This window comes from Staurois parvus, unplaced genomic scaffold (assembly GCF_062004578.1).
Source record: "Staurois parvus isolate SC_StPar_1 unplaced genomic scaffold, SC_StPar_1.0 ptg000118l, whole genome shotgun sequence".
Taxonomy (NCBI): Eukaryota; Metazoa; Chordata; class Amphibia; order Anura; family Ranidae; genus Staurois; species Staurois parvus.
The window spans coordinates 7,377,703-7,390,231 of NW_028317914.1; the positions used below are offsets into that span (position 1 = coordinate 7,377,703).

At 44.1% G+C, this 12,529-nt stretch overlaps 1 protein-coding gene across 2 annotated transcripts in view; it reads right to left on the reverse strand.

Moving 5' to 3' along the window:
* KRTCAP3 (keratinocyte associated protein 3) overlaps nt 1–12,442 on the reverse strand; it is a 22,209-nt gene extending 9,767 nt beyond the window's left edge. The window contains exons 1-2 of one of the 2 annotated variants that reach the window (XM_089672049.1): nt 12,364–12,442; nt 1,286–1,470 (exon numbers count right to left, since the gene is read on the reverse strand). In XM_089672049.1, the coding sequence (XP_089528175.1) occupies nt 1,286–1,444 (159 nt within the window). In that variant the 5' untranslated portion in view covers nt 1,445–1,470; nt 12,364–12,442. Of the gene's footprint in view, nt 1–1,285; nt 1,471–12,082; nt 12,159–12,363 lie in introns of those variants that run through there. The other variant, XM_089672048.1, reaches the window with a different exon arrangement.
* Between the last annotated feature and the right edge of the window lie 87 nt (nt 12,443–12,529).

A 12,529-nucleotide genomic window follows, 5' to 3' on the forward strand; every position in this document is an offset into this window, starting at 1 on the left:
ATAATCATTGCAGATGGATGATAACATATACAGAGAGACTGCCACTTTTGTCTATACCAGCCTTTTAAAACCACATTGGCCTTGAGGAACCCCTGAAATAACCTTCAGGATCCTGAAGAACCCTGCTAAACCTACAGCTTATGGTACAGTAACATAACTACAGAATACCCAGGGTTTTTCTATCAACCTCCTACAAAATTATTTTCAGTACAACTGTTGAAATAAAATAGCTGCATAAAGGAAAAGCATATGGAAGAAATCATGGTGTCCTCTAGCATTAATGATCAGTTGAAAAATGACCCCTTGCATTGGTGATCAGCAATGGTGAGATCTAGCATTGCTCACTGCTCAAGGAACCCCTAGTAACCTCAGGAGGTACTCTATAGTTCCACAGAACCCTACCTTTCTTCTTCACATCACATTTGTCTGTACAAAAATACTGTATGCTTTGCATACTTCTAACATATGTATTTTTTTTTTGTGAAACCCCACAAGAGGGTGGCGTGTATTAGAGCAACGCCATATCCAACTTTTGGAGTATTCAAAGTGCATACTTGAGGGGTCAATATCCACAAATCAATTTTGGTACTTCATAGAAGCCATTATCAGCTTAGCACAGGAATCCCTGTTGAGATCGAAACAAATAGCATAGAACAGTGGTCGGCAAGCCGTGGCTCGTGAGCCACATGCGGCTCTTTACAGACTTTAATGCGGCTCTTCTGTGTGCCGGGCGCCCGCTCCCCTCCCTCCTCTCGGGCGGCCACCCCAAAAGTCAGGACTCTGCAGCTAGCCCAGCAATGGGCAAACTACGGCCCGGTGGACCTTTTAATCCGGTCCGCGGAGCGTGGCAAACATTGGCTGTCAGGGTGTAGGCGGGGCAGCCAGGATGTAGGCGGGGCAGCGTGACGAACTCCTCTCCTCTCACAGTCCGCCCTGAAGACCGGTGATTACTATATACCCTACTGGACAGGCCTATGTAGATTTATATATTAATTATAAACTGTATACTATATGTGGATTTAAAATATGTGTATGTGATTTTGACTGCATAGGCCTTTTTTTAGTATATTAATTTATTATGGGTCCATAGAAACCATATGTGCTGGCCAGCCTACCAAGGCAATATTCCTGTGAGTTCCATTCACACCACTGTGCTGCATTGGTATGCATTGGAAAAAGTGCCTAAAGTGGCAATACCATCATAATGAATAGATCACTATAATGCAACACACTGCACAGACATAATTCTTAATAATGCCCCCCCCCCCCCCCAATCCCCACTCACCAACAGTCCGGACACAACAGAGATGATATTGGCGGTGCAATATTCCGGGCTCACCCTCTTCTCTGGATTGGCCACATGCCTTAATACGGTTCCATGAACAATGGCTCCCAAGATAAAATTGATATGGCCCACAAAGATCAGGGCAATACCAGCTCTCATCAACTGCCGGGGCCCCTTCTCCAGGCCTAACGAACAGTAAAACAAAGGCTTAGGTTTTCATTGTATTGAAAATGACTAACAAAACAGTCATAGTAAACCTGTACATATAACCCATTCATATGCTTTCAAGATGAAAGTACAAACATTTTCCCCATTTAGCAAGTCTGTGACCAGAGATTGTTTGCTGCTCTCCTTCAGCTTTTTCAAACTGTCCTGTTGAGGTTTACTGAAAATGGATAGAGTTTTTGTAGATTTCAATCAAGACCACTTTTCTTATTGTGGGACAACAAAATTTACATGTGTACATATGTTCTCAAAGCTGAATGTCAAGTACTGTATATGTTCTGTAAGAAGAGTATTTATACAAATGAAGAAAATGCAAAATTGGTCAACAAGAGACATTTGAAGGCTTAGAAAGCATAAATCTGAACAGGTTGCTGAACATGGAATGCCACACTTTCCTGCTGAAGCCACCCCAGCAGGTCTAAAGGCTGGCCATATATTAGTAGAATGTTTCTGAAATTTTTTAGTTTTAACCACCTTCTGCCCGCCCTATAGTACAATGACGGGCGCAAGGTGGTTCTCTCATTCTGATAGGACGTCATATGACGTCCTACCATTCTCACTGCGCATGCGCGGCTCAGGGAGCGCGCAGCGAAAGAGCCGAAGATGTCGGCTCGGTCATGTGATCAGCTGTGTCCAATCACAGCTGATCACATGTAAACAGGGAAATGCCGGTTATCCGTATTTCTTTCCTCTCGAGCTGCCACGCTGACAGCTCGAGAGGAGAGGAGAGCCGGTAATCGGCTTTCCGTGGAGGAGACATGTACACTGATCATCAGGGCACTGATGATCAGTGTGCCCTGATCAGTGTGGCCCCAGAAGTGCCACCTGTCAGTGCTCAGTGCCCATCAGTGCACATCAATGCCACATATCAGTGCCCATGTGAGCTGACTTTCAATGTCACCTATCAGTGCCACCTATCAGTGCCACCTATCAGTGCCACCTATCAGTGCCAATGTCGCCTACCAGTGCGCATCAGTGCCAGTCAGTGCTGCGTATCAGTGCCATGCATCAGTGATGCCTGTCAATGCCCATCAGTGCAACCTACCAGTGCCTCCTCATCAGTGCCGCCTATCAGTGCAGCCTATCAGTGCCCATCAGTGCAGCCTCATTAGCGCACATCAGTGAAGGAGAAAAATCACTTATTTACAAAACTGTATAACAAAAACTAAGAAAAAACTTTTTTTTCAAAATTGTCAGTGGTTTTTGGTTTAAGAAAAAATAAAAATCCCAGAGGTGATTAAATACCACCAAAAGAAAGCTCTGTCTCAAAAAAATGCTAAAAATTTCATATGGGTTCAGTGTTGCATGACCGCACAATTGTCATTCAAAGTGTGACAGCGCTGAAAGCTGGAAATTGGCCTGGGCAGGAAGGGGGTATAAGTGCCCTGTAGGCTAGTGGTTAAGAACATTCAATTTTCTGATTGTTAGTGGGTGTCAAATCGGCATTAATTTTTGACCACAGTGATGAGAACATTCAAAAATTTTTTTTGAACAAATGAATGGGCTGCTGTGCCTGCACAAAAGCAAGCCACATCAAACGCATAGGTGTGAATTTGGCATAATAGCTATAAGAAAATGCACTAAGAAACAAAAAACACAACTATATCACAAAGCAACTTTAATGCTGTAACAAATTTCCTCCAATAATAAAAAAAAGTTCCCTTGGAAAGGCAAAATCATAATGTGTTAGTATGCATCAGATACTAGCACATTATGAGTGGCTTACCTTGAAACGAAACCCTCCAGTGGTGTGCGGTCATCACTGTAGGCGCTGCCATCTTTACCTGGCCTTCCTTCCAGGTTTACAGGCTCTTGTTCTTTGAATGGCGCATGTGCTCTGAAGGGACGGCATACTCATGCTGTCCTTTCTGAGCTCTGTGCGGCAGCCGTGACAGCCTCACAGAGCTCAGAAAGGACAGCATGAGTATGCCGTCCCTTCAGAGCACATGCGCCATTGACATCATCGGCTGTTGCTCACTGGAATATCTCCTAAATGGTGCATGTTCAGGAGATATTCATTTTACCTACAGGTAAGCTTTATTAAAAGCTTTCCTGTAGGTAAAAGTAGCAGAAACATGTTAACCATCATTTAACAACTATTGAAAAAGTCCACCGAGTCCTCTCCAAATTAGCAATCACATCCACAGTGCTCAAATCCTGCACTGAAACTGCATCGTACCTGTAACTTCAGTGTTTTTATATCTGGTCCCAGTATCTTCTGTCAGCCTCCATCCCTGCCTGCTGGCCCGCCAGCCCACCCACCACCTGTAAGTCTTAACGATTCTTAGATCTGCCGGGTCTAGTCCTGCATTATCTGTCGGCTTGGGTCCTCACACGCCGGCCCGCCCATCACATGTAAGCATTCAGTACCCCTAGATCTGCCGGGTCTAGTCCTGCATTATCTGTCGGCTTGGGTCCTCACACGCCGGCCCGCCCATCACATGTAAGCATTCAGTACCCCTAGATCTGCCGGGTCTAGTCCTGCATTATCTGTTGGCTTGGGTCCTCACACACCGGCCCGACCTTCACATACAAGCATTTAGTAGCCTTAGATCTGCCGGGTCTAGTCCTGCATTATCTGTCGGCTTGGGTCCTCACACGCCGGCCCGCCCATCACATGCAAGCATTCAGTAGCCTTAGATCTGCTGGGTTTAGGCCTGCATCCACTGTCAGCTTCCGTAACTGCCCACCACTTAACAGACCTATAGAACAAAGCCTAGAAGAGTGCTACAGATGATGGGTGGGGTGGGAAGCAGGGACAGAAGCCAACAGTGCATGCATGAATTGTGAGACTAGACCTGGCAGATCTATGGGTACTAAATGCTTACATGTGGTGGGCTGGCCGGCGGGTGGGGACACAAGCCAACGGAACACAGGAAAAGCCGGGACTAGACCCCGAAGATCTAAGGATACTATAGTCTTACAGGTGCTGGGTGGACCAAAACAGAACCTGACAGCTTTGGTCCTGTCACTGAGACGCAAGAAGAGTCAAAGCTCCCAATGCACCCCTTCAACACTGCGCCCAGGGCAGGTGCCCCTTTGCCCCCACCTTGTTCCAATATGAAGTAATTTTTATTATGTTTCAGTGGAGATTGGTTGGCTATGTCACCTGCTTGTTTTTCAAAGACCCCCGCCCTGGGATACTTGGCATCAAAGGACACAAGTACACCATTCTCCGCACAGAGGATAGAAGAGACAGAGCTGAAAAAGAAAGGAAAGGAACAAAAAAAAAAAAAAGCCACAAAACACAAAGGAGAACATATGGTCATTGAGATGTTGACATCACAACGGCACCTACAGGGATATGTTCATGATGGTCAGCTCAGGGAGGAAGGCTGTGCATGATGTCTAGTGTCACACAGGACATAAGTCCGAGATGGGCACTGATAGAAACTTTGCATGACTGCAGAGATTACAGTGTATTGGAATACAGAGGCTTCCAGGCTAGGATTCCAACCACCGAAAAGGCATTGGGCCTGTTCACACCAGATGCCTTGGGCTGTGCTGGGCAACCTTGCTAATGCAATCCCATCTCATAACAAGGCAAAAAGCCTAATTTTCCATCATGACAGTTCACACCACATTGCTGCATGGTGCCATGCAATCCACTAGATCACACTGGACCAATAGAACTGAATGAAATGTCACTTCACAACTTTGACAGTTCAAAAAAAAAAAAAAAAAAAAAAAAAAAAACACACACACAAAAAACACCCAAAAAGCACAAAAAAAAATTCAAAAATTAAAAAGTTACAGTGCTTGGACACCGCTGCCTTCACATGGAACGCCAGCAGGCTATGCAGTAAAATGCGCTGCTGGTGGAACTAGAATCGTGTGTCTGTACCAGGCAATCAGTTGCTCCCTCAAATTTCCAGTACATGACATGCAACTCATTACCCTGTGAACAACACAATCAGGGAATGTTCATGTAGGAGGCTCATTGTGTCTTCTTCCTTCCTCATGGGGAGTCTGGAAACTCATACAAGCCATGTATTTACATGATTGAAGGATCAGAGTGACTGAGTAAGGTCTCACAGCACACAATACAGGCTGGGCGTGGAAGCTGTGATCTCTCCTCTACAATACATGACTACGTCTTAATTGAGTAGCAGGGAGAAAACAGAATACTCGTCCCCAATAAAACCAGGTAAGGTGTACTGAGCAGCAGATAACACACAAAAGGTAAGATCAGTCATAGACATCCATAAAATGATATCTACAGAGCTAAATGTTAAAAATCTGGTATAAATCCTGTATGAATGAGAATTTGTCCATTCCAAGGTGCCAGCAATGACAGCTGTGGGGTCCTTTCCCAGAATTCCCCCCCAGCCCAAGGATCATGCAAATACTCTTCCAGCACGGCATACATTCCAACTCTAGCCAATGGGGGTGGGTCACTTTTTTTTTTTTTTTTATTATGGGTTTTCTATGATCCCTTTGGGGAGATTTCATCATGTCACCTGTTCCTAGTTCTGAGCTCCGCCCTCTGCACTTCCTAGAGAGGGAGGTTGCACAGAACAGAATACGTGAGAAGTAGGCTGCAGACATGCCAGGAGGAATTGTACATATAAATTGAGCAGTCGGGTTTGGCACAATTACAAAGAGTTCAGAATAGGAAAGCAGTTTACTGATCAGTTCAAACCATGGCGGTGATCAAGTAAAACCTCTAATACTCAGAAATGAGTCAATCCATGGATATCTATGATAGCTACGCAGTAAAGGTGGGCAGAGATCATAGATGGCTGTATATTATCACCTTTGCTGAAGAAGGACAACAAACTGTGCATGATCTCCAGGGACAAGCTCATAGGTTAGCGCTCTTAGGCAATGGGAGGGAAAAAAAAAAAAAAAAGTGTCAGTGCCTGTGGTCAGTAAAAGGAGAAATAGTGTCCCATCCTTGGCATCAGTGGAAGAATTCATGACCAATCCTTGCCTTGGAGTCCGTGTCACTCCCATGTATGCACACAGATGGCTGAGCGACGTATGTGGGGGTCCGTGTTCGTTAACTCTGACAGACAGGGTGAAGCAATTATGACAAAAGACAGAGAGTCTCTTCTATCATAAAAATTGTACCGGTCAGTGATTTTTTTTTTTTTCTTTGCATGTGCGCGCTTCAGTTCTTTAACAGTATCTAATGCCAAACATTTGTTTCGTTTCAGAAAGGGTTGGGAATGTTTAAAAACCACAGCTGCCCAGGAAAAGCACTACAAAATGCTCACGGCATGGGACTGCTGCCCCACAACACTTCACAAGATATACAGTCAGGTCCATAAATATTGGGACATTGACACAATTCTAACATTTTTGGCTCTATACACCACCACAATGGATTTGAAATGAAACGAACAAGATGTGCTTTAACTGCAGACTGTCAGCTTTAATTTGAGGGTATTTACATCCAAATCAGGTGAACGATGTAGGAATTACAACAGTTTGCATATGTGCCTCCCATTTGTTAAGGGACCAAAAGTAATGGGACAATTGGCTTCTCAGCTGTTCCATGGCCAGGTGTGTGTTATTCCCTCATTATCCCAATTACAATGAGCAGATAAAAGGTCCAGAGTTCATTTCAAATGTGCTATTTGCATTTGGAATCTGTTGCTGTCAACTCTCAAGATGAGATCCAAAGAGCTGTCACTATCAGTGAAGCAAGCCATCATTAGGCTGAAAAAACAAAACAAACCCATCAGAGAGATAGCAAAAACATTAGGCATGGACAAAACAACTGTTTGGAACATTCTTAAAAAGAAGGAACGCACCGGTGAGCTCAGCAGCACCAAAAGACCCGGAAGACCACGGAAAATAACTGTGGTGGATGACCGAAGAATTCTTTCCCTGGTGAAGAAAACACCCTTCACAACAGTTGGCCAGATCAAGAACACTGTCCAGGAGGTAGGTGTATGTGTGTCAAAGTCAACAATCAAGAGAAGACTTCACCAGAGTGAATACAGAGGGTTCACCACAAGATGTAAACCATTGGTGAGCCTCAAAAACAGGAAGGCCAGATTAGAGTTTGCCAACAACATCTAAAAAAGCCTTCACAGTTCTGGAACAACATCCTATGGACAGATGAGACCAAGATCAACTTGTACCAGAGTGATGGGAAGAGAAGAGTATGGAGAAGGAAAGGAACTTCTCATGATCCTAAGCATACCACCTCATCAGTGAAGCATGGTGGTGGTAGTGTCATGGCGTGGGCATGTATGGCTGCCAATGGAACTGGTTCTCTTGTATTTATTGATGATGTGACTGCTGACAAAAGCAGCAGGATGAATTCTGAAGTGTTTTGGGCAATATTATCTGCTCATATTCAGCCAAATGCTTCAGAACTCATTGGACGCTGCTTCACAGTGCAGATGGACAATGACCCAAAGCAGACTGCAAAAGCAACCAAAGAGTTTAAGGGAAAGAAGTGGAATGTTATGCAATGGCCAAGTCAATCACCTGACCTGAATCCGATTGAGCATGCATTTCACTTGCTGAAGACAAAACTGAAGGGAAAATGCCCCAAGAACAAGCAGGAACTGAAGACAGTTGCAGTAGAGGCCTGGCAGAGCATCACCAGGGATGAAACCCAGCGTCTGGTGATGTCTATGCGTTCCAGACTTCAGGCTGTAATTGACTGCAAAGGATTTGCAACCAAGTATTAAAAAGTGAAAGTTTGATTTATGATTATTATTCTGTCCCATTACTTTTGGTCCCTTAACAAGTGGGAGGCATATATGCAAACTGTTGTAATTCCTACACCGTTCACCTGATTTGAATGTAAATACCCTCAAATTAAAGCTGACAGTCTGCAGTTAAAGCACATCTTGTTCATTTCATTTCAAATCCATTGTGGTGGTGTATAGAGCCAAAAATGTTAGAATTGTGTCAATGTCCCAATATTTATGGACCTGACTGTACAAGTCAATTGCTTTGAATTGCTGGAGGTGCAGTCATCCATGCTCCATATTTGTTGGGATTGTATATACAGTGGGGATCGAAAGTTTGGGCACCCCAGCTAAAAATTTGTATTAATGTGCATGAAGAAGCCAAGGAAAGATGGAAAAATCTCCAAAAGGCATCAAATTACAGATTAGACATTCTTGTATGTCAACAAAAGTTAGATTTTATTTCCATCATTTACACTTTCAAAATAACAGAAAACAAAAAAATGGCGTCTGCAAAAGTTTGGGCACCCTGCAGAGTTAATATCTTGTACTGCCCCCTTTGGCAAGTATCACAGCTTGTAAACGCTTTTTGTAGCCAGCCAAGAGTCTTTCAATTCTTGTTTGAGGTATCTTTGCCCATTCTTCCTTACAAAAGTCTTCCAGTTCTTTGAGATTTCTGGGCTGTCTGTCACGCACTGCTCATTTAAGGTCTATCCATAGATTTTCAATTATGTTGAGGTCAGGAGATTGTGAAGGCCATGGCAAAACCTTCAGTTTACGCCTCTTGATGTAATCCCCCGTGGATTTCGAGGTGTGTTTAGGATCATTATCCATTTGTAGAAGCCATCCTCTCTTTAACTTCAGCTTTTTCACAGATGTCCTTACAGGATGTCTCCAATTTACAAGCCGAGCTCAATGCACAGTTTAATTGGGCAACTATGTGGCAAATGAGGTTTAATGTTGATAAATGTAAGGTTCTGCACTTGGGGGCTAAGAATATGCAAGCATCATGCATACTAGGGGGGTACAACTGGGGGAATCAATGGTGGAGAAGGATCTGGGAGTTCTAGTAGATCACAAGCTTAATGATGGCATGCGATGCCAAGCTGCAGCTTCTAAAGTGAGCAAAATCCTCTCTTGTATTAAAAGAGGTATAGACTCCAGAGCGATATCATATTACCCCTGTACAAATCAGTAGTAATACCTCATCTGGAATATGCAGTTCAGTTTTGGGCACCAATTCACAAAAAGAACATTGGGGAAGTGGAGAAAGTACAGAGAAGTGCAACCAAACTGATAAGAGGCATGGAGGAGCTCAGCTATGAGGAAAGATTAGAGGAACTGAATGTATTATCTCTTGAGAAGAGGAGATTAAGGGAGGATATGATCAACATGTATAAATACATCAGTGGTTCATATAGTGAACTCGGTGTAGAGTTATTCACCCTGAGGTAATCACAGAGGACAAGGGGGCACTCTTTACGTCTGAGGAGAAGAGATTTCATCTCCAAACACGGAAAGGTTTCTTCACAGTAAGAGCTGTGAAAATGTGGAATAGACTCCCTTAAGAGTTGGTTCTGGCCAGCTCCATGGATTTCTTTAAAAAAAAGTGTGGATTCTTTCTTGGATACACAGAATATAACTGGATACTAACATTTAGAGGTAAAGTTGATCCAGGGAATATCCGATTGCCTCTCGGGGGATCAGGAAGGAATATTTTCCCTTGGAGTAGCAAATTGGATCATGCTTTGCTGGGTTCTCTGCCTTACTCTGGATCAACTGTGGGTGTAGGATTAGAACTTTTTTTTTTTTTTTTATATGATTGAACTGGATGGACTTTTGTCTTTTTTTCAGCCAGACTAACTATGTAACTATATGTAACCTAACGAGAGACTTTGAATGCCATATCTTCTCATGTTCCCCACTATTGGGCATGGACTACAGTTGTATGTTAACTACCTTCTATTCTAGTGTACTCACAAACCCCCTCTAATGATCTAGTGTCTCAAGACACTACAGCTTGAAATCATCTCAAAAAAGAGAAGTCCTCTTGTAGATTGTGGTCACCAAACAAGTGTCCCCAGTGGAAGTTTTCCCTTCTATTCCTGTTAAGTAACAACATCATTTTAGATTTTCTCTCACTTTGTATTGGTGAAAGTGATCTTCAAACACAAATCCCCCCCAAAGTGAAATAAAAACTAAATAGGAGTTCTAACTTCTTACTTAACCACTTGCCCTCCAGAGGGTTTACCCCCCCTTCCTGACCAGGCCATTTCTTGTGTTACTTTAACTGACAATTGCACGGTCATGCAACGCTGCACCCAAAATAAATTTATGTCCTTTTTTCCCCCCACAGAGCTTTCTTTCAGCAGTATTTGATCACCTGTGCGCTTTTTATTTTTTGTTCTATTGAAAAAAAAAAAACTTAAAATACTTTTTGCTATTAAACATGTCCAGTGAAAAAAAAATGTAAAAAAAAAATGTAAAACGCTTCAAATGTCTTTGATCATTACTATTATTATTACTAATACAGGATTTATATAGCACCAACAGTTTGCTCAGCACTTTACAATATAACGGGAGACAATACAGCAACAATACAGTTCAATAAAAGAGGGTTAGGAGGGCTCTGCTTATTATTTGGACTATGCCCCTCTCGCCTTATTTAATAATCACCTGACAATTAAAGTGGATGTAAAGGCTCCAGGTTTTTAACAATCTATACATGAAGGTAAAAATCCTTCTGTGTGCATCAGCCCCCCCAGCCCCCTAATATTTAACTGAGCCCCATCACAATCCAGTGATACACATGAGAACCTCAGCTCTCTGAGGACTCTCCCTCATCATTGGCTGAGACAGCAGCAGGAGCCATTGGCTCCCACTGCTGTCAATCACAGTCTGTGAGCCAGTGGGGGGGCGGGACCCAGCCACAGCTGTTTGTGAATGGACACACAGAGCACCATGTCCCGTGGCGTGCAAGTGTCCACTTTCAGCCGATATGTGAGGGGGGTCAGGGTGGGGAGCGGAGCAGAGCATGGGAAGGTTCTTCCACTCCTGTCCTAATCCAGCATCTCTGTGACCCCTATCCTCCCCGCTCATGGGGGCTAATAATGTGTTCACACACCATCATATAGACCGCACATTCTCCAGTAGGACAACACTAGCTAAAGTCTCTCTGTGAAAATCAGCATTCACATGGAATTTTTCATTCAGAATATTTGCAATCTAGAAGATAGTAAGTGAACACAACAAGTACGGTTACAGAAGGCACCTTCAAAACTTCAGAGATCATGTGAGTGCAGCATAATTCATAGTCATAGGGGACAGGACCTCCAATGATGGGGGGTGTAGGAAGGACAATATCTGAAGATGGTTTAGGTGGAGCCATGATGTACCCCTTCATCACCAGTATCTACTGGCCAAGATCACACAACCAGTACTACAGTGCTGATCACATGGCCAATGCCCCAGTGCCAACCACATGATCAATGTCCAGGCGCTAATCACATGACCAGTGCTAATCACATGGCTGATGCCCCAGTGCTGACCGCAGGATCCATGTTACAGCGCTAACACAGCCAATGCCCCAGCCTCCCATAAAGCTGTTGTAAATCCATGCAGAGAAAAATATATAAAATAATCTACAAAAAAATATATATATTTAATAGTGTTAAAATAAAGCTACATCTACATTTCTTCCAGTACATCAAAAGTCGTTATAAAAGGTTTGCAGCTTCTAAGAAAGGAAACTACAACAACCAATCAAAGTGTCCCCATCACTGATCAGATTACATGCAACTGACGTGTGATTGGCTGTTAGGCATCCCTGCACCTGGCTCTGCTCTGTCATCATTAAATATCCCCCTTCTCAGCATTGTGAAGCTTGATGGGGTCAGCCCCGAGCCCCCCCGGTACTCACTGAATCCACAGGGATCACCCCCACTCCTCCCGGCGGCCATGTCTGCTTTCCAAGTTTCACCTGAGCCCCGCCCCGGGAGAAATCATCTTCCCGGGACCCGCCCACTGACATCATCGCACCTGTCCGCTCAGGACTCACCTGAGAACGTTGGGCTTCGAAGTTCTAAAACCCCGCCCCCTGTTTATAGCGCCTCGCCCCTCACTGCCTTCTCTCTCAGTAGGGGAGAGGCCTGAACATTAGGGGGAGGAGTTGGGACATCTCTCCTGCCGCTCAGGACTCACCTGAGAACGTCAGGCGTCCAAGTTTTGAGAACGCCTCCCTTGTGCCCCGCCCCTGTCATCATTTTCAATGTCCAGGCAGTAGGGGAGGAGCCCATTTCATAGGAAGAGGAGCGGCAGCTCATCTGAGAACGTCGGGCTTTCAAGTTCTGAGAACCCCGCCTCTGGA